Source organism: Anabrus simplex, chromosome 1 (genome assembly GCF_040414725.1).
Source record: "Anabrus simplex isolate iqAnaSimp1 chromosome 1, ASM4041472v1, whole genome shotgun sequence".
Classification (NCBI taxonomy): domain Eukaryota; kingdom Metazoa; phylum Arthropoda; class Insecta; order Orthoptera; family Tettigoniidae; genus Anabrus; species Anabrus simplex.
Genome location: NC_090265.1, coordinates 1,647,401,375 through 1,647,425,225, shown reverse-complemented (window position 1 = coordinate 1,647,425,225; position 23,851 = coordinate 1,647,401,375). Strand labels below are relative to the sequence as shown.

General features: G+C 40.0%; 1 protein-coding gene across 1 annotated transcript in view; it reads left to right on the top strand.

Annotated features, from left to right (window-relative positions):
* LOC136858659 (hemolymph lipopolysaccharide-binding protein-like) overlaps nucleotides 1-23,851 on the top strand; it is a 77,807-nt gene that overhangs the window by 19,328 nt on the left and 34,628 nt on the right. The window contains exon 3 of the mRNA XM_068225652.1: nucleotides 10,428-10,551. Coding sequence (XP_068081753.1) covers nucleotides 10,428-10,551 — 124 coding nt within the window. The remainder of the gene's footprint in view (nucleotides 1-10,427; nucleotides 10,552-23,851) is intronic.

The window sequence follows — 23,851 nt, the reverse complement described above, 5'->3', positions numbered from 1 at the left end:
AAATGAAACCAAAAATATAACCTTCAGATGTCTTTCAAAATGTAACAAAAAAAACCCAGCTAAGTTAGCACGGAAATTACACAGGTTTCACCTGCGGCAGGTGAACCCTAAATATCCTCTCGGTGGCTGGATTGCTTAGCAACAACGTGACCGGCGTAAGAAAATCTACAATTATGCACGGCCCATGAAATCTGGGGGCAAGCTTCCCGCGGGAACAAAATTCTTGACCATCACCTGGTCACCTACCTTCAAATGGGTGGGTCTCCGTCCACGATCATATCTTTCCCTAACCTTTTCATGAGACACTTTAAGATTGGCTTTAGCCTTCTTCCAAAAATCTTTAATATTATCTGGATCTATTGTCTAAGGTAGAATATCACTAAGAGACCAAAGGTTAGAGAGCGGCGTGTTTGGAACAAACTTGAACATCAAGGAAGCTGCAGTAAACTTATAAGATTCATGAACCGCCGAATTCAAAGCAAAAGCTAACCAATGCAAGGACATGTCCCACCTAGAATGATCGTCGTGATGATAGGCAATAAGGGCCGACCTCAGATTACGATTGACCCGTTCAGCTAGAGATGGTTGAGGATAATAAGCCGAAGTAGTCACATGAGATATGGACAGATCAAAACAGAATTTACGAAAGAAATTGGATGTGAAAGCTTTAGCATTATCAGACACAATATATTGACACGGACCAAAAGAAGCAAAAAATGGAATTTAAACAAGTAATGGTGGACTGAGCGGTAGCCAGCTTAGTCGGAAATAACCAAGTAAATCTAGTAAAACCATCTACACATACAAGGATGAACTTGTTGGCATTCCCCTTTGACTGGGGGAAGGGTCCTACGTAATCGATGTAGAGACGTTCCATGGGGCGCGACGCTTGATGAGAAGACAAAAGCCCTTGTTTAGTGGACATGGTGGGTTTACTAAGCCAACATGATTTACAAGATTTTACCAGTTCACGGATTTCTCCGTCCATAACCTTCCAGATGAACATTTCACGAATCTATTCACGGGCTTTAAAGATGCCTAAATGCCCCCCTAATGGGGTCTCATGATAGTACATGAAGATCATTGGTACAAGAACAGCTGGAACTACGACTTTCATTTTTTTATCATGCCTCGACGGGCAACATAGAACACCATTCCTCAATACATAAAGGACGACATGTTCCCCAGAAGAAAGGGTTTCCATGATTGGAGCCAGCGTCGGATCTTTACGTTGATATTTCTCAATATCCCTAAAGAGCATGGGAGCATCTGTTAAGATGGCATTAACCTCAGATAGTATGGACTCGGCAGTTGAAGAACTATCATCCAGATCAGGGGTCTCTACATCATTAGAAAACATACGGCTTAGTCCGTCAGCAACGACGTTTTCAGTACCTCTGATATGCCTAACATCAAATTGGAAGGCCGAAATTCGGATGGCCCACCGGGCTATACGACCAGTACGACGCGGCCTACCTAAGACCCAACTTAAGGCTTAGTTATCGGTCTCCAAGTCAAATTTTACATGTTCCAGATAGTGACGGAACTTTTCTAATGCAAATAAGACTGCCAAACCTTCGAGCTCATAGGTGGAATATTTGGCTTCTTGAGCCGATAGAGTCTTAGATGCATAGGTGATGGGTCGCCTCCCTAGTTCAGTCTCTTGAAGAAGGACTGCAGCTAACGCCGACGACGGTTTGGAAGATGAATTTCTTGGAGAAATCGGGCATGGCCAGAACAGGGGCGTTACACAGAGCTAATTTGAGATCTTCAAAAGCGGCTTGTTGAGAAGGTCCCCACTCAAATTTGACGCCTTTCCTACGAAGTGAGTTCAAGGGCGCCGCTCTATTGGCGAAATTTGGAATAAATTTCCTGAAGAAATTCACCATACCAATGAACCTAGCAATATCTTTGATGTCCTTGGGAGGCTGGAAATCACGGATGGCCTGTGTTCTAGAGTGATCGACTGCATCACCATCGGGCGACACAATATGCCCTAGGAATGACATGGAGGGCTTAGCGAAGGTAACCTTGGACAACTTCACAGTTAACCCAGCCTTACGAAGGCGATTGAGGACTTCTCGCAGATGATCTAGGAGTTCTTCGAAGGTCTTCGGAAACACGACGACATCATCAAGATAGTGGTACAAGTACTCAAACTTGATGTCGGAGAAGACCCTGTCTAGCAGTCTGGAGAGTACAGCTGCTCCCGTGGGGAGCCCGAAAGGCACGCGGTTGTATTCATACAAATTCCAATCCGTGGCAAACGCTGTCAGGTGCTTGGATTCCTCTTCTAACGGTATCTGGTTATAAGCCTGATTGAGGTCTAATATGGTGAAGAACTTAGCTTTACGAAACCATGAAAAACGAGAATGAAGGTCGGGAAGGGGCACAGAATGTAACACCACCTTCCGATTGAGAGCCCTATAGTCTATCACAGGCCTGAAGCAGCCTTGGGGTTTAGGGACTAGAAAAATAGGCGATGAATACGCCGACTTAGAGGGCCGAATGATCCCATACTTTAGCATCTGATCGATGATCTCTTTCAGAGCCTTCATTTTGGGCGGAGATAGACTATAAGGTGGAAATCGGACAGAATAGAATCCGTAACCTCAATCTTGTATTCAATAAGGTCAGTGACACCAAGATTATCCGAGAACACCTCTGGAAACGACTGACACAGCTTACGAATACTATCAGCCTGCTCCTCAGGTAGATGTCTAAGATCTAATAACATCTCATCCTGGGTAGGCGAAACAGACGAGCATGACACAGAACTACATTTAGGTAAAGGGATTTTACAATTAGAAGCAAATTTGAATGTGCACGACTTGCTCTGAAGATCGTGCACTAGACCAGTATGGGACATGAAGTCGGCGCCCAATATAATGGGGCAAGATGAGTGCTTTGCAACAAACAATTTAACTTTCCAAGTAAATTTAGAAATACGAATTTTGGCAATTCAGGAGCCCAAAATTTCTAATGGAGAAGAATTAGCCGAAACATATTGAACTGACGACGAGCAATAGTCAGGAAGTTTACAAACGGATTTCAATTTCGAATACCATTCATCCGAAATGATGGAACACACACTGCCAGAATGTAATAGAGCAGTTACAGGTTCATTGTTTAATTTAATTTTGAGAAAAGGAACAGGTGCGGGGGTATCCGCCACAATCCTAAGACATTCTTTAGGGCCTTCAAAAGCTAAATTCGAAAACTGAGTTTTCCTTGGGAATTCGGCAGTTTTACTTGGGGCTGAGCCTCGGAATGATGAATTGGTCGACTCAGCCGAAGCCACTAGTCACTTTTGATTGTTGTTGGAAGTTGCACCCAAAGTTGAGCAAGAAGGGGTGCTGTTAGTATTAGGGCAGTTCTTGGCAATATGGGAAAACGCGCCGCATTTAAAGCAGCCTTGAGATGACCCTGCTCCATTCCTTGTCCCACTAGACTTGATCAATGGGCATTTATTGCGAAGATGGTCAGGCGACCCGCAAGCATAACATTTACGGACAGTGACAGTTCGGCGAGGTGGAGGCCGAAACTTACTAGAGGATGGAGGGGCTTCTTTCGCGACACGTAGTGTGTCCGCATACCTAACCCCTTCGGCTGATACAGCCAAAGCTTCTAGCTCGGAAAAGGTTTGCGGGCGCGCCGCAAAACACAAGTATGACCTGTATGATGGGGAAATGCCTTCCACAATGGCCTGTACAATCTGGTCTTCAGGAAAATGAAGAGCAAATACCCTGGTGTAGAATTTGATGTCTTGTATGAAGTCGGCAAGCCTTTCGTCCAGACGCTGTACACGATAGTAGTGCTTTTGAATAAGCAATGACCTAGCTCGAGCCGGAATAAAGTTTGCGAGAAGGTGTGCGTGGAAGTCTTCAATAGATGATTATTCCGCAATTGCCCTAACTATTTTGTCTGAGAGGACACCTATGGCATACGGATAAATAATTTGAAGAATTTGGGAAGCAGAAAGGGAAAATACTAGGGCATGATCCTGGAACTCGACCAAAAATCTCAAAAATGAAATTACCACACTGGTGGAGTTAACCGAAAACTTGGAAATACCCCTAAGTAACATTGATAATGGATGAGGCAAACTACTGAAGCCCGGTGACATAGTAGGGAACTGCCTAGGGGGTGACGGCGGCTCGGAGGGAGCATTATTTAACACAAAGGGTGGAATGGACGTGCGACGACCGGACTCCGTTTCTAATGGGGCAGATGTTCGTTGGGTAGCCGCCGCAGCATTACTTCCTTCCTCTTTAGAGGAATCCTCCCCACTTACAATATTTACTACCATAGGCTGGTCAACTTTAAGGATAGCAGGTCCAGATAACAACTGACTAACTTTACTAGACATTTTGGACAAGTTTTCGGCAAGGGCACTAGCTTCCTTACCCTGAAGGTCATTTCACTTCAGAGACAATAGATCAAATACCCTATTATAAAAGTGGTACAACCTGGCCTGTACTCTTTTGAGTTGATTAGGTGATGGATCGTTTTCTTCAAAAGAACTAACTACAGATGCTAGCTCAGTATTATTATCATTGACCGTGGAGAGAGCGTCATCAATCTCTTTCTCTCCCAAAGTTGGGATGGTAATCGGCAAATCAAGGGAATCTTTTAGCTTATTGGAATCGACTGCAACCGTGCCTCCAGATTGAACGTTTCGGAGAGATAGTTCATAGATTAATTCCTCTTTACGCAAATAGAAAGGATGGAGAACCTCGCGAGGGCCAGACATGATGACAGAACATTTTTAGAAAAAAATAAAAAAAATCCACCAACTGAGAAAATTGTTAGAGTTCGAATCAAAACAATGTTCAGCCGTCAAAAGGGGCTAAATTGAGACCCATTCAACCACGCTCTGCTACCACTTGTTACGGAGTTATCCGTGGTAGTTAGAGGTGAAAGAAGGTGCTGGGTGGATAGGTTTCAACAACGAAATTAAAATTAATTTAAAATGAAACAAAGGTTATATTTTCTTTTCGAGATCAAGAAATAACAATTGTAACAGGAACTCAGTTGTATATCACAAGTTAAGAATGTACAATTACAGTTTATTACCGGATTTGGGCTTCGAGCCCCAGACCTAGAATCCTTGAGCAATGAGCCCAACTGTACCTATGTACAAGGTTCAACAAAGGGGCAGAAAACCCCAATCATGCCAAGGAGCACTTGCTCCCAATTACCCAGTTAAGCCTCCTTGAGGCACACAGAAAATCCGCTTTTAAGAAAGAGCGAATTCGCTCTCAAAGTTCAAGCCTATTCAAAGGCCACACAAAACTCCACTTTCAATCTGCCCATCAGACACACTAGAACAGGGGTATAATATCCAAACCTACTGAGGCCCATTCAATAAAGAAACAGGTCAATTACATGGCCCAAAATTCTGAGTTTAATGGAGGCGTAGCTTGCACTCCTAATACACTGTTAAAACCTACTTGGCACTCGGCCGCTTATGCAAGGGCTAATCCCATACTAAGGAGGTGACACGATAAGAAAACTTATTTACATTACGAAGAGAAGAAATGTGGTAATGAAAACGTAGTCACCTCAAAACAATATGAGTGGGAGCTCGAGAGGGTTAGGCACTCTCTATCCCAATTTATAGTTAAAGAGCCAAAATTTCACCAAATATCTATTACATTTTAAAGATAGGTTACATGAGAAAAGATTTCGAACCTGCCCCGAGGGTTAAACTGCTGAGCTAGTAAGAAGTAAAGTTATTAAATGGCCATCACCTTGTAGATGAACTGCTGCTCGAAGAAAATCAGCCGTTTATATACCCTCGCGGAAAATTCGAGACGTTTCATGAATGATTACAACCCGCCCACAAAATGTTATTGGATAACAGCAAAAACTCATACACCAGACGAAGAAGAAACACCTTATTGGTGGAAAATTAATTACAGAAATACATGATTGGCTACATTCAAAATAGGCGGAAAGAAAGGATTATATTGCCAACTCTCAAACCACAGAACAAAATTTAGCAAAAACAAAACTTATGAATGTTAAATTTCTTCCGGACAGTTCATTCCTTTACACCAGAGAGCGTTATCAATTTTGGTAGAGACATCTGTTAGAGAATGTTCAAACTTCTTGCTCTGGAGCAAACAAACACGAATTGAAATAGACATAGTTCAGAACAATTCAAAATTTACAGTAGAGACATCTTCTGAGAAACCTTAGAATTAATATGGTTGTTAAAGTTCAGGCTTTCTCCTGTAGAGGAGTCTCAACTGGCGCAATGTTTGAATTAGCGGCGTGGAGGTGTACCGCCCGGTAAAATAATAATAATAATAAAGTCTACCGCGGGATAAAATTTTCCTATGTTAAAAGTGGATTTAACAAGTATGTTCTACAAGGTTTGCGGGTGTCTAGAAAATTTCCAGTGAAATCCGATAAAGTTATGTTTTATTCATGGGAAGTAAAATTGTGACATCGTGTATGTTGATGATATGGAAAATCACGGTGTGTTGTTGTATTCTCGAGGTCCGAAAGTTGTAGTAACAGTAAAATAAAAAGGCATATTTTTATAAAAGTTGTTTTGTCACGAGAGGATTGAGGTTTGAAGAAGTCTTGAAATATAAGAAAATGGATTGATAGCGAAGAATTTATATATGTGGAGATAAGAGTTGTAGAGTTGTTGAAGGCAGATGAAGTCTGTATATTTCATATAATACCGCCATGAGCAGGCGATGAGAATGAATTTTTTAGACAGGCTATATTTGTCAAGAGCGAAGAATTTTTGAGACAGGCTGTATATTAAATGTGAGATTGATGTGGCAGTCTATGGTGTATTCCGCTAACAATCCGAAAATTGAGACCTGGAGAAGATTGGTTTGAGATGACTAGTGTGTGAGGCACAGTAAAATGTCAAGTAAAATCCCAAGTGAAAAGCGATTTTTTTATGGAGTGTGTAAATCTTGGTAGTAAAAATCAAGTGATTAGTTACGTAAAGTCAGTATAATGAATATTAGAATAATATGACTTCAAGGATAGAAGAGGATTTTGAATACACGGTTGGTGTTGTTTGACTGTAATGACAAGTTTCCAATCAGTAAACATCATAAATTACAAGGCGGTAATTTATCATTAACTCGGAAACATTTGTGGGATGAGATATTAGACGTTTTAAAGCGATATGTTTGGCTGTGTAGATTCATTGGGTTTCGTTTCACTGGATAGTCATGGATATGAATATTTGGAAAAATGACGGTAGGCGATTTGAGGGCCTTACCCGAAAATTACCGCATGGATTTCGGCGGTGGTGATGCTTATTATTTTTTTGACGACATCCACTAAATGTTAGACGAGTGTTGGAAGCCATTATTCTTTCCTAAACTTCATTGCGCATGCTGAGACCGTGCTTGAGTTGTGGATTGTTCGCCACGCGATATTTATTTTCAAGTTCACGTTTTAGTAACAAGACTTGCGTTCATTCTGGGGCAAGATTCGTGTCGTTGTGTGTTGTTAGTTTCGACCAGATTTACAGCCGAGATATTTAAGAGTTTGTTTGAAGTTACAAGTTCGCCTGATATGCTAGAGGAAGCGTATACGACCCAGTTTCCGCCCGACAGTAGATTAAGGACGTCACATGTTATCCTAGGAGTATACTGATGATGAGACGTCCTAGTTCACGCTCAACGATAGAATTAGGAAGGTATGTGTACATAGAGGTTAGTGTTAGGGTGTACAGACGTTAAGTAAGCCCGACGATAGGTCTGGGATATCAGCTGTACATACTCAAGTCTTAGATTAGATGCTTTTGCGAAGTAACCTGGTCAATGGTAGCGTCTGCAGTAGTATACGCAATGTGAAGAGTGTTAGCTCGGTAATAACGAGGCCAAACTTGCGTGCAGCCCTCAACATCTGGAAGGTGTTTACTCAAGATTATGGGATCACTGACCTCATGAATATGAAGGTTGTCCAACATTGGGTACTGAGCTAACGGTGATTGAATATTTTACTGCAGTTCTCCATGCTTGTTGAGTTCAAATAACATATTTTATTTTATTTTACGGAACTAATTGTTTGTCGTTCTGATGTCCATTTTCGCTTTGGCAGTGTGTAGATTGACACCCAGCGTATTAGTGTGAGACTTGAGTTACGAATACGAATTCGTCAGCCGGTAATATTATTTTATTTTTAAATTTTTGTCGTTCTTTCATTTTATACGTACAGTATTTGAGTTCGATCAATTGATAACTTTGTAGGCATTGTGTTGGGACAAACAATAACTAGATGGATCTGTGATGGTAGTCATTGTTGAGTAGGAAAGAATTCAGTAATTTTGTTTATTTTATAATGTGGACTTGTAATTTTATTAAGCGTAACGTAACCATTTCTAGCATGAAAGTCGGTTTGATAATAATACTTTTTCAAGCGATTTACCACTTTTTAATTAACTTCAGTGTTTGGCATTTCTTCTAAATGCGTGATGAATAAGGGTTTCCTGCATTTCGCAGTTTTGTTCTTTCAGAACGACGTAACGTAAGATCCTCGCGGATCGTGTTGTTGTTGGTTTCTTTTGAAGAGCTGTTTGGGTGATGCACGTTTAGCATCAGAATTATTTTATCACTTAAGGGTGTCATGAAATGACAAATACATGGTGGAATTTCGTTTCAATTGTGAATGCTGCTGGTAACTCGTTGTGAACAATGCTTTCCAATAATATTTCGCAACCTATCCAAATCAACTGATAGTCAATTTGGTTCGATTAAGGGTCCATTCGGCGGGTGTTACGTATCCGAAAGGGTATTCGACTGTTGGATAACCTTAATTGAGAGGAAATCAGGCGTTCTACTTTTTGAAGGTCAGATTTTCCACGGATCGTGTGGATTAACTCTCAGTTATCGTTTGGATTAATAGGTGCCCGATTTTTCAGGTTTTTCTTTTCACTTTTTCAGTTTCGCTGTCCACTAATTTATGAGATTCCTACTTTCTCCGAAGAAAAGTCTTGGATATTGTAAAAGAAAATATATACGCTATGCTATGTGACTGCGTTTGAAACATTTAATAATTAATAATTTATTTTTGTCAAGGATTTATAAAAATCATAATTTTTGTGCCATTAAGAATTTAATAAAAGATAGTAAGCACATATTTGCTCCTCATTTCAAGTAGTTAGGCTCTCTTCTGAACCCCATCGTTTGGTTAAGATCGTGACCGAATTATTCCCGCAACGACCCCAAGATTTAAGAGTTCAATATTGCCCTACTGTAGCAGCCGTGGCCGACCAACGATGGAATGGTAAGTCAAGGGTTCAGCAGGACAGGCTTTTCTCCGGGTACTCCAGTTTTCCTTGTCATATTCTCCAATATACTTTCATCTGTCAGTCATTAATTACTGCCTCAGAGGGGTGCGACAGACTTCGTCAGCCGGCACAATTCCAAACCTCGCCGCTAGATGTGGGCTTATAATTCCATTCCAGACCCGCTCGAATGACTGGAAATAGGCTGTAGATTTTAATTTTTCATTTTCATTTGATTTATACATCTTCTCACAAATACCTTTTTTCTAAAATATAATATATTTTTTCTCTGAAGCCATTTTCTCAATAAAATTTTCCTGAACGTATTTTATGTCCTTTAAAACAACCTGAATCAATTATAATGTCAAGGAGATATTTGATTTTTCTATAAAATAGTTTTTATATCGGTCTACCCGAATCTAGGCCTGTACAGTCCGGTATGTTCCTCAGCCGAGTTTTTTACATTGATCGCGACCTTTAAGTCCATCAATTTTACCCTGTATGATCAATCTTGGTAGGCTGTACTAATCATTCCTCATAATATGCCCAAGGTCTTTCTTTCTTGATTGTACTCACCAACATTCATTCCATTCTCATTCGCCTAAGTACGACAGCATTGGAGATGAAATCTGCAACATCCTTCGGAAAACCCACATCTTGAAGACATTTATTCTCCAAATGGTGTTACATTTCATGGTCCATGTTTCAGCCCCATACAGAAGCAGCGAATATACATTGCATATGACGAAGTTGTGACTTGTCTCCAAGATGAGGTTTCTGTCACACAGTATATTCCTCATTTTCAGAAAGCTAACACGAGTCATTTTTATTCGTAATTGTATTTTACAAAACATAGTAATGGTATCCGTAGAACTGGTACATAAACCATTTGAACCTCATACATTATTAAGAATAGATGAATGGAGATTCAGTGTTAATTGTTTCTCTTTTATTTATGAAAAATATCAATTTCTGTTTAAGAATCTCATTTCCAACCACCTCAATATGGAAAGTGAATAATAAATTACAATACATTTTGTCCCTTTTTCTTACAAAAAACATCTTTAACATAAATTACTGTGCCATAAACTTTTGTTTTGTACATATTTTGAAGTATGAGGTAATGGATGTTATATTATTAAATGTATTTATTCAACAGGTAGATCTGAACAGTGCTAAACCGGCTAAAACAAACGACAGTGGAGAGATAACTTTGGACGTGGAACATGGCCGATCTATGTGCAACGGTGGTGAACGGCTTCGTCTGAGCACTTCCGTTTCTGGTAATAAAGAAACTTATGTTAGTCAAGACAATGAATATTATTCCTATAGACATCGTTTAAAACATACCAGGCTAATTGAATAGACAATGTTCTCAAAGTTTTTTATCACATACATAGCCTGTATGACCGTTGCTCGCATCGTTGATGAGACATCACTTAACATGCACATCATTACATTTTCGCCGACTATTTACTGAATATCTTGCACAGAACTAGGAATTTAAAATATCCGGATATTGGTTTAAGTGAGCGTTAACCAGATATTAATCATAAATACTATTATTTACAATTATAATTAAATTAAGTTTGCAGTCAATGTAAGTAAAATTTGACAAATCCTAAGTAATAAATTGCCTTTAAAATATTGTACACAAGTAGTTTTGTTTTAAATCATATGTTACTAATAACTGTTTTTATAAATATCTTAGCCCTTCATTAAAAACGATGTACTTTCTCAAGCCAACCAAGAAACTCAGTGTCCTCGGCCTCTGTACTTATTCTATTATAAGTAGATTCAACAATCAGAATCAATTAGGTTTCGAATGAACTTAATTTTTCATTATTAATACATTTTGAGTTAAAATTTGAAATTTTCAACAAATTCTGATAGAAAAACTATTTTATAGAAAACGCAAAACCCTTGATATTCTAATTAATTCGGGTTGTTAAATGAACATAAAATACGTTCATGAAAATAAATTTTATAGAGCAAATGGTTTCAGAGAAAGGGTAGCCTATACTATAATTTAGGAAACTTATTTGTGAGAAAATGTGTAAATCAAATGACCTGCACAATAAGTTCACTAACATAGTTGATGCGCGTTCAATATACATATACAATTACTAAAATAATTTCATACGAAAATTCAGGTATTCCTCAGGGACGTTGAAAGGAAGATATTTAAGCACTTACCGGTACCTTCACTTGAAGTACAACTTCAATGTTTGCAAAATTTTGCAAATCAATTGAGTTTCCAAAACACAAAAGTGGACGTTTTAAAATATTCATAGCAAATAGTTCCCTTACGATTTTCCCAATTTCAAGACTTGCAGGAAACATTGCACTTTATTTCTCTTACGATGTTACACATTGAGCGGAGTGGGAGAAATGGCAGGGTGTAGGCACTGCACAAAACTACACCGAGAACATTTTACATTTAGGATATAATTTCATTGTTATACCTTCGCTTCTATTGTTAGATTATCTTTTTTGGAAAACAAGAACAAAGTGTAACAAAACTTAAACACCTAGGTAGGCAACCAAACGACACCCATTCGTCCCTATAAATACTGTAAGCTTGACCCTTATATATCTATCTGTACCTCGGATTGTGCGACATTAAGTGAGAGGAAGCTCCCATTTTACAACACACGACCTTTAAGTCAAGAATATTATTGGTAAGGGAATGAGATTTGAGGCCAGTGCTTCTATTATCAAGGTTACCTTTTCAGAGGGGTAATGGAACCTTAAACTTTGTTTAAGTATAGATAAAAGCTAGAGCTTCCAGAACAAAGTTTAAGGGGGGTGATCAAACACTCCGATTCAAATAATTACATATCAGCGGGTCTCGAACCCAAAACTACAATTTCAATCTCCTATATCTGTACGGGCCAGGAATATACATCAGGCATCTCTTATTACATTTAAGAGCTCACTAACTCTTATACCACGTGTGACACTCGCTGTCCTTACTTGATAGGAGAGTCACACACAACTTGGATAAAAAGATCCAGATGACACGAGCCGAAGATCATACTAGACGGCCAAAAAATGGAAAAAGCAAAAATGGACGAGAAGAAAATGAAATGGGATGCTGAACACCTCAATAAAATCCCGTGACATGACATGTCATAAGACCTAATGGGGCTGAAGGCCCGCGAGGCCGTCTACGTGATGACTTAGACCAGAAAAGAAGTTAGGCGTAATGTTCTAAAAATAAGATAGAGGTTAGGAAAGTTTAGTTACCAGAAAGCAAAAATGAATAAGGGAAACGACGGTCACACTCGTACGTTCCTAAGTTACATAGTACCCACAAAGGTAGCTAGAAGGGAGACGGTAGGTGTCACGCGCAGCCGGCCAGGAGCGAGTGACGTCAGCGGACCGTGGACCGTCTGCCAGGCGCTGTAATTTACTACAAATCAGTGTGCGGAGCGCCCGGCTTATCTTCCTTATCACAAATACGTTTACGATGTAATATAATTTTTTCACACGAAAACCACCATGATATTGCAAATCTATTATTTTTATTATTTTGTTTGTGTGCTTTAGTAAATATTGCAGACAAACTTTAAAAACCAGAGTAGTTTAAAAATCACTTTTAAATGCTTCATTACACCGGAAATCTTAGTATTTACAGTTCCCAATTACTTGAAAGAATTTAACGTAAGTACCCTATACACGTACAGATACAATAAACCAAAGCTCAACAATCAAGAAATTATTTTAACCGTGAAAGTCGAAATAAAATACACAAGATTAAATGCTGCATGTTGTTACTTTTCCTGAAAATAGGAACTACTGCACTAACGTTATTGCTTTTTTATTAATAACAATAATAATAATAATAATACTAATACTAATAATAATAATATTATTAACAATAATAATAATAATAATGGAGCCCTCTTTCACAAATGTATTTTAAGGCTGTATTTGCTAATCACAAAATATTTAAAAACAAAATATTAAGAATTCAATTTCTTAAAGATAATAATAATAATAATAATAATAATAATAATAATAATAATAATAATAATAATAATAATAATAATAATAATAATAATAATAATAATAATAATAATAATAATAATAATAATAATAATAATAATAATAATAAATCTACATAACAAAAAATAACTTTACTACTAATTTAAGCTTACCTTTCAGGACTTTGAACAAAATTTAGTCCGTGCAGCTTCAGCATGCTCATCCGTAGTCCAGCATTCATTCACTGACCTCTTGAGTGCTCTCTTTTTATTCAGTTCTTTCATTCTAATAAATGAACGAGTTCTCATAAAACACGTAACAGCCAAGTCGTCGACTTCACTATACTTAGGTCTGATGATATTTATCAGTTCCTTCACCACTCTTGGGCACTTCCTTAGACCATTTCCGCGGAACCTTTGAAAATCTTTTTCTAGTTCGCAAACAGTGTCGAACCACTCGGGAGATGGATTCATTAGGCTTCCTCTAGACAAAGCCGAGATCCTGACAGGGTTCCTAATATTAATGTATTTTCCAGTTTTTCCTCCGTAGATGAAGCTAGTGGTGATTCCTTTTTTCGTAACTCGGTATGAAATATACCCCGCCAACATTTTCAATAAGTCCTTATTTTCATTACGTACGCAATCTTCGAGATTCTGCTGCTCAGTAAACTGATCTATTATTGAGTCAACTATACAATAAAGTCTTCATACTCTGAATCATAAATTTCCAAGTTAGTTTCGACTGATTCTATGGTGTCATTAGTAAGAGCACAGTCTACTCGATCGAGGACATCTACAGTTAATGTTTCACACTCTTCCCTGCTGCAGTTTGCAGTTTTAATTATGTCATATGCACTTTTGCTCAGTAATAGGGACTTTATTCTCTGGGTAACTGTTATGGGCAGGGGGTGGTCAATAAAATATACGACATAGCCTTAGCCACAGTGCCAGAGAGAAATTCGGCAGCTTTTCTTACGTTTTGTCGTTCATTACCAGTTACTAGTAAATGTTGTTCTGTTATTTTATGAGTGAATTTTAAGTCCCCAATTTTCTGGTACTGTACTAAGTCTACAAAGATGTCTTGTTTGAGTGCTTGAGTGAAATCACTGACACCAAAGATATTATAGACTGATATTTACGCGCCAAACAATGCGTAGTGTAATGGGTGGGACGGGCCAGTGTCGTCACGACCACGGCAGTCCACTGCGCATCCTTCTCGTGACACCTACCGTCTCTCTTCTAGCTACCGTGGTACCCACTATGGGGTTTACACTCCGTCCGCAGACAGCTTAGAAACCTACATAATACAATATAAGAACCTATATAAAGCCTGAACTTAATCGCAGAATGCCCTGTTACATGCTGGAGGGGAACGCTGGTATCTTCCCGTTTTCACACGCAGTTAAGTTCGCATTTTGTGTCGAATGGGTGCCTATTTTATTGCTGCCCCAGGCTCGTCCGTCGTCTGCTTGGGAGAAGAATCTCACTTAATGTCGCACAGTCCCAGGTACAGATAGATACATAAGGGTCAGGCTTACAGTATTTATAGGGACGATTGGGTGTTGTTTGGTTGGTTCAGAAATGAACAGGCAGTGATGGGAACTTAGAAACAAATGATAGATAGATAGATAGATAGATAGATAGATAGATAGATAGATGGATAGATAGATAGATAGATATTTATTGAACATAACAGGCGAATTTGCCCCGATACATGTTCACATGTACAACTCACATTTACAGAAAGGAAAGAAATACCGGATTCCCTGGGCATGCCATGTGTTTCATTGGATACTCCGGAAACGTGACACTCCCAAGGTAGAATCGCCACGGCAGTCATCCTCAGTCTCTCATGCCACACCCATCGTCTCCACTTAATATTAAGACACAAAATATAATGAACAATAAATAATAATAAAATAAAGCAATAAATACTATTGGTGACTACTGCTATTGTCCGGCCGTGTCATCACCCCCGGTGAGAAGAAGGCCGCCCTCCCGATGATGACACGACCGGTCCTATCCTTGGGGTCCTAAGGAAGACCCCAACAATCCTACCAGATGACAATGAGTTTCTCTCACCATTATTTTGCGGCCGACCACGTGAACCTGGACCCGCTCTCCTCCCATATCCCACCTCTCACATTTCTCTCTTCTTTTACTTATTTGGACTGGGCCCGTCCCACCCCGTCTTCTTACGCGTACGTCCTGCTCTCCCTTACCAATCATTCCTTACCAGCTCCTACTACGCTTGAATAGTGAGAAAAAAGCTCTTGCCCTACTGTATACAACAAAGTACCAATAATAATAATAATAATAATAATAATAATAATAATAATAATAATAATAATAATAATAATAATAATAATAAACAAAAATCTAAGTACCAAACAACTAATCAGGCCCTACCCTGACCTTGCAATCACCCCATGACTGTCACAACATATAGTTCTGCAAACGAAGAAAACCGCTGACATTACATTACAACAGATTCAGCTCAAGCCCTTGTATACACAGTTGCTTACTTCTCTATCCTTGTTACTTAACTGGCTTACCCTGTATTAAAAGTATACCAGATGACAACAATCGCATACTTTCATGCCATCTCGCAAACGGTACTTCGCAATCTGAATGCACATCGCTGTCACTTGGTCTTACTTCACCTCCAAGCACGAATTCTACATTCTTCACTATGTCACAAGCACTTCACTTACTGCTGAACTCACCTAACAAACTCAATCACTGAATACTGTTAAACAAGACCCCCATAAACATTGTAAACACCCGTCCCCATTCCCAAACACATACCTCCTTATTTCCTCCAACCTATACTCACCACCATTGCTCTATGAATCTCTTTCCAGTTTTCTTAAACATGCCTTTTTAACCGCACATAAATACCTGTTCAATTCTCCTCCGTCTTCCCATTCCTTAGTAATCCACCTTATAATACTCCTCTCGTCCCCTATTCCTAACATTTCCCGACGTCTGGCACTCAATAGACTATTTCTGATCTTACTTATTTCTTCACAATTACCTAATAAGTGAAAATCGCTGTTCTCTGCCCCACAAAGTATACATACTGACTTCTCTCCACCTTTTAACCATCCCTTATGTTTGTGAAGCCCCAATAGCCACCAAACCAACCCTCTCCTGTTTAACCTCTCAACATTTCTAATATTTATCCCCTTTACTTCTTCTACTTTATTAAAACACTAAGAGAACTTCTTACTCTACTTTCAGCCAATAATTTCTGCCTATACAAATCTTTAATCCTCCTTGTCAGTATCTTCATCCCTCTAGCTTCTGTCCTCGTCCACACCTCGTCCCACATGTACCCCAAACCAATCATCTCCAAATATCCCTTAATTTTTTCTAGCCAACCACCCTTATACATGCTCTATCGTTGTTGTTCATACGCGGCCTGTAATACCCTCCCCCCTTCCTGTCTTCTTAAATTCATCCAATATCTAACTATTCTTTTCACACACTCAGATTCCAAATCTTCCCCACACAATAGTTCTGCCCCTGCATTAGTTGGGCACAGCGGCAGTCCCATCACCTTCTTACCGAAGTTACATATCATTCTTCTTAATTCACGTCTTTCCTCATCCAACCCCCACACTTCCGCGCCATACAATACCCTACCGATCTTAACACTAACCTCAAGGTTTTATAACTGATACCCGGATATTTAACTAACAAGTTTTTGACTGATGCTAGGGCTGCCAAACCTCTGCTTTTCGCACTACTAATCTGATCATTCCAAGTTCCTTTACTGTTAATAATGACTCCTAAATATTCCAACTTCCTTACTTGTTCCAACCTTTCTCCCTACAGGACCCATTTCCCGTCCTCCCCTCTTCCTTTGTTTCCCTGGGCTACTAGCATTTTAGATTTATTGCCATTAATTCTCAGGTCCCATTTCTTCGCGAAATCCGACACTGCATATAAAGCTTTCTGCATCCCTCCTGCAGTTAGAGTCATTAATATTACACCGACCGCAAAAATCAATCCCGGAACCTCCAACCCATTAATTACCGGCACAGCCCAATTTCTATCCCCATGCCCATCCAAGATAACTTTGATAAATATAATAAACAATATTGGCGATAATTTGCACCCTTGCTTCAAACCCACCTTGGACTCTTAGGGTCTGCTCAATCTATCGTCTACCAATTTTACACAAAGCCTGACCACCCTATATATTCCTTCCACTGCTCTCATCATCTTTTCCTAAACCCCCAACCTACCCAATTTCTCCAATAGAGCCTCTCTATTCACCTTATCAAACGCTTTTTCAAAATCAATTGCTGCCACATACACCTTACTTCTATACAGGCTCTTATACTTCTCTAAGACTGTCCTTACTATCATTATATTATCCACTGTTCTTTTTTTTCTAAATCCTCCTTGGTAATCTGTCAATATTTCATTTATTTCGGCCCATTCGCTTAACCTGTTCGCCAACACCCCCGTGTAAATTTTACTTAAGGAGTCTAACAGAGATATTTCTCTACAATTCTTCAAACTATTCTTACTACCCTTTTCCCTTATATATTGGACATACAGTTCCTATTTTCCATTCCTTCGGGTACTTCCCCCAATCATAGATCTTATTGAATAGTTTAACTATGCCCTCCATCATTATCACATTTTTGCTAATTTCTTTCCAATACTTGTTATTGATCCCATTACATCCCCCGGCCGTTTTGCCCCTGGTTCTTCTTATCACTCTCAGTATTTCTTCCCTTGTAATTTCCTTGTCAAATTCATAATTTTCCACTCTTCTATTCCTACAAATTAGTTCTTCCCCCGTCTCCCTCCACCCTTCTTCCCCCTTACCACCAAGTAGTTCCCAAGTAGTTCGCCAAAATACCTCACCCACTGAACTTGCTCAATGCTCGTTCTCTCTATACTCCTTCCACCTTTAATTATTCTATTAATCCTTTCCCAGACTTTTTCAATGCTGTTAGTCTTACAATCTTTATTTATGGTTTCAGTTTGTTCCTCTAACCACGCCTTTTCTACCTCACAAATTTTCTTTTCATACTCCTGCCTCAACTTACAGAAAACCTCCCTTTCTGCATTCCCACCTTTCTTTCTATACTCTTCTAACGCCCCCAGCACCCTCCTACGCATTCCTTCACACTCTGTATTAAACCATTCTTCACCCTCTTTCTTTTCCTTCCTTCTACATTCTACCTTCTGTGCTATCATCTTTATTGGATGTAGCATCAATTCCAAGGCTTTATCAATATTATTTCCTCTAACGCACCTTCCCAAGCATATTTCAGAAATTGTAATTCCTCTTTTGCTACCCTATCTCAATCCCGTCCCACTTTCTATGTCCATTTTTACTTGTTATATCCATTCCTAATTTATCCTTCATCTCAACTTCCTTCCTTATATGCGTCTCTTCTCCCCTTTTCAACATAACCCACACTGGGAAATGGTGTGTTTCAATCCACTCGCCTACTTCCATCCTTACAATATCCTCCAACACTCCTTTCGAGCTTTAAACCATATCTATCACACTACCCCCCTTCTCTGTAATATACGTCAATATCCCCGTACCGTCACCCTCAATCCATCCATTCAGAATATAGAAATTTCCTGCAGCGCACATCTCTAGGAGTTTCTCCCCATAGCTGTTGATAATTTTATCCTCACTACTTCTATTTTTCAACATACATCTTCCATCCTCCCTACTATATACTGGGCTCTGTTCCCCTATTCTAGCGTTCCAGTCTCCAAATAACAACATATCCTCTTCTCCAGCAAACTTCTCTCTTATCATACTAATATCCACCAATAAATCTTCAAAAAGATACTTATTTGCATATGGTGAACTACTAGGATGGCAATATACGAACGCTAGATTTATTTTCTTCCCCCTTCCCTCTTCCCTCCCATATTCAATCTCAACCATATGGTTTCTTTCATATCTGTCTCTATATCCTCCACCAGTTCACTGATTTCTTCCCTAATTAGTACTATCATCCCTCCTGGTGCTCATCCCATAGTCCTCTCCTTCCTTCTATATTTATATTTAATCACAAACCCCTTCCATGAGATCTCCCTCCCTGTTTCTAGCCAGGTCTCCAAGAGTGCCACAACATCAAAACTTTCTATTACTTCCCGAACTTTCTTATTCCCTAATTTGTTCATTAAACCCTCAATATTCACACATCCTATTTTCCAATATAGTTATAACTTTCCCTCCCTCCCTTATAAGTTTCCTCCTCTAATCTTACTCCTTGTAGTTCTCGCCCCCTCATCCCCTGTCTCCATTCCTCCTTTTTCTACCAACCTATTACGTTTCATGCCCTCCGTATCCTCCATCCCTTTACATACTTTACCCCAGAGGTCTTTTAAACGCCTACTTCTTCCTTTGCTCATAACTGCTTTACCTTCCTCTCGATCAGTCTTCTCATGTCCTTTCTTGCTCACCAAACCATTGCACTCTGTTCTCACCGTTTCTTGCTGCTCACCCTCACGCACCCCTTCACTGTTCTGATCTTCTGTATCCACACTGCACTGTCCGTTCTCACCTGAGTTGATCTCCTCTCCTTCCTCGTCTCCACTCCTCGTTGTTACTTCTTTCTTCCTTCCATCCTGCCTTGTCTTCTCTCCTCCCTCGGAACTAACGCATTCGTCCATCTCCTTTAGCTTCACCACTGAGTGCTCCCTAACCCATCTTCCGTTTGTCACCACCAAGCTCTGACCTCTTATTCGGGCCTTTAGCCCCTGATTTCTCGCTCTGTTCAAAATCTTCATATTTTCACTTCCTTCCTTTCCCATGTCTCTTTTCACCTCTACTTTCTGGCCCTGTAAATTATTACTGTTTATTATCACAATTTCTGCCATTAGAGTTGATAAAATTTTTACCCTAATTGGCCTCCGTCCTTTAGTTTTTCCCACTCTCTCCACATCGTCTATGTCCACTTCACTGAAATATATCTTCATCCTATCCCGTATGACCTCTACCACCTTGGATATCAGGTCAATCTTGTCCTCCCTCTCAGCTTCCTCCACTCCATATATAAATATGGCTTTCTTCATTCTCTCCTGCCTGTACCCCTCCGCTTCTCTCTTCGTCATCATCACCTCCTCTTCCAGATGTTTCACTTTCCCTCTTAATAACTCTATTTCCTTCTCATTGTTGTCCACTCTCCGGTTCGATTCCTAAGTCTTCGTTTCCAGACATTTCTTCATGTTCCCTATCTCCTTTCTCTGCTCGTCCATCATGTCCTTTATTTCCTGTACCTTCTCCCATTGACACTTTTCCTGTATTACCTCACTCACTACCACCTTGAGTGCTGCCAAGTCCACCATGCTGAATTTTCCGCTGGTATTTGGGCCTGGGTTTACTTCCACCCCCACCCCCCCAATAACCAGTTGTACCGTTATAACTGTCACTACCAGCACCGCTTCACTCATTTTTACTCCTTGTTTTCTTAACACCCGTACATTCTTGGTCTCCTTCCTCTGCTTCACCTGCCATTTCCCAATTGCGGCCCGGTACTGCTCAATACCGACCATGTTCACGGCACGCACTGCACCACGCGACTTCACTCCACGGTTGCTCAAGCCAGACTGTAAAAACAAATGACTCAAGCCAGTATGTGCTAAACCCAAAACAGAAGCCATTCTCAACTGAGTTGAACACATTCCACAACTCTAGGCGGCACTGGTAAACAATAGCATTGACATATTTTAATGAACATGAAATTTAGGTAAACAACGTTCCGTTCAGTTCATCTCCGTAAGGCTTCACTATTGACAGGTGTTAGAATGGATGCCTACCATTAGGGAGAGGCCGCATTAATGTTACAGGCCTCCCCCTCCCAAGGTTTACAACCCTAAAACAACCAGTGAATATTAAATAATTCACTTACAGGCTTGATTTTTTTAGAATATCTTGATGTCAAGTCCAAAAACTCTGGAGATAAACTCAAGAGTGATGCATGATGTAGGTAGCCTTGCATAGTCCAGGTCGTTGTGCCCAAGGTTGACGGCGAGGATAGCCGGCGCGGTGAGTTCCGGATCCGAAGATTCGGAACCCCAAATCACCTTGAGATCCCGGCCCCCAGGTATTGTGAAAGAATGGAGAGTTTTTGCCCTAGTTTCAACCAAGGGCCTTGGCACCAGACAGCATACGAGATGGCACGCTGATGTGTCCCCAGAGAGTATCCATCACTGCGTAAGTTCCTGTAACACAGGGAACGGGTGGTACGTGGCATAAGTTCATGGAATAGCAGCTAGCTCCCGTCGGATACTGACAGGCCCAGCACGGCTCGAATCTAGATGGAAAACATCACCCACACTGTTAATTTGGGAAATGGAACATAGCACCACTCAGTGACAGAAAATATTTTCATGTAATCTTCTCTTAAATTTGAACGTGGCTGCAGTAGAAGGGAGATGAGGCATCATAGGGTGATAGTTAAAAATTCAGGAGAGGAAGGCTGGGGCAGCTAGCGGAACCTACAGTAAGTGGCTCGGGTAGATATTACAGTGGGATTTATAAACAAGGGAATGTCTTCCAAATAAGCTAAAATGGGTGCATCCCTACTAAATTACTAGAAAATAAACAGAGAACAGAATATATATATATATCTGTCTCTCATTCTCTATATATACATTGCACAATATATAACGACGAAAATGGCTAATCATACCTTCAAAATATTTTACAAGGGGGCATATCCAAATCTAATCGCAGCCACACGAAACATACAAAATACTTACCAGTAAACTTACACCAATAAAAATCAAGTACTTTAAATGAATAAAATGACAGATAAAAGCATTTACGGTAGGTTTAGAGGATGAAAGGATACCCAGATGTCATCAGAAAAAATTAGGTAAAAGTTGTTCGTTAAGCGGGCTTGATTGGGGACAGGTGAACCCTGAAAATATTTTGCGACTCTGGGTTTCTAACCAACAGAGTAAGCGGTGTACAAGGGATAAGGGGAGCAAGCTTACAAGACGCCACAAAATTCTTAACAAACACCTTGTTACCAACCTTTAAGTTAGCGGGTCGGCATCCACGATCGTATCTCATTTTCATTCTTCTATGAGAGGCCCTAAGATTACCCCTACCTTTCTTCCATAGATCTCGCATATTATCCGGGTCAATTGTTTCAGGTTACAGCTCATTTATCGACCACACTTTGTAGAGCGGCGAGTTTGGGACAAAACTGAACATGAGGGACATCGGCGAATATTTGTGAGATTAGTGGACAGCTGAGTTAAATGCGAAAGAAAGCTTTTGCAACGATGCATCCCAGTGGGTATGGTCCTCATGGTGGAAATCAGTGAGGGATGAACAGAGATTGCCCTCGGAACTGGACTGGAAGTGTATGACGGAGTTCCATGAATCTCCACACGATTGAACAACACACAAATCGACACAAACGCCAGAGCAGTATAAAGGATGGCACTGTGATATTGAGTCCAGTTATCAGATCAGATCTGAGCTCCAGACAGTCTGAGAAGATAGACAAAAAAGTGAGGGCCATCTATAAGCCAAATATTTCAAACGCTTCTAGATAATTTTCTAGCGTTAATGTGTTTTGCATGTTAATCGGCGCCAAAGAAACAAGGACGACATTTTTTGTGAAACATCTGTGAAATCTGGAGCTTCCTAATAGCATCCTGATAGTTGTATCAATATTATCGATAAGGGGTCAATTCAATTTTTTGTCACCTTTACCACACATATTAACACCCACTGCTCATTGTTTCATCTAACGTTGTTGATATCCTTTTTCATGTTCGGCAACCCATAAATTGGGACTTTACATACATGCATTATCATTATAGACTGTTATGCCTTTAGCGTTCAGTCTGCAAGCCTCTGTGAATTTACTAAACGTAGCCACAATCCTCCATTTGCAACTAGTGTTGTGGCATCATTTAGTTCTATCCCTACCTCTTATCTTTAAATCGTTAGAAACCGAATCCAATCATCGTCGTCTTGGTCTACCTCTACTTCTCTTACCCTCCATAGCAGAGTCCATTATTCTCCTAGGTAACCTATCATCCTCTATTCGCCTCACATGACCCCAACACCGAAGCCGGTTTATGCGTACAGCTTCATCCATTGAGTTCATTCCTAAATGAGCCCTTATCTCTTCATTCCGAGTACTCTCCTGCCATTGTTCCCACCTGTTTGTACCAGCAATCATTCTCGCTACTTTCATGTCTGTTACTTCTAACTTATGAATAAGATATCGTGAGTCCACCCAGCTTTCGCTCCCGTAAAGCAAAGTTGGTCCGAAAACAGACCGATGTAAAGATAGTTTCGTCTGGGAGCTGACTTCCTTCTTACAGAATACTGTTGATCGCAACTGCGAGCTCACTGCATTAGCTTTACGACACCTTGACCTTGATTCATTCTCATTTACTATATTACCATCCTGGGAGAACACACAACCTAAATACTTGAAATTATCGACCTGTTCTAGCTTTGTATCACCAATCTGACATTCAATTCTGTTAAATTTCTTACCTACTGACATCAATTTAGTCTTCGAGAGGCTAATTTTCATACCATACTCATTGCACTTATTTTCAAGTTCCAAGA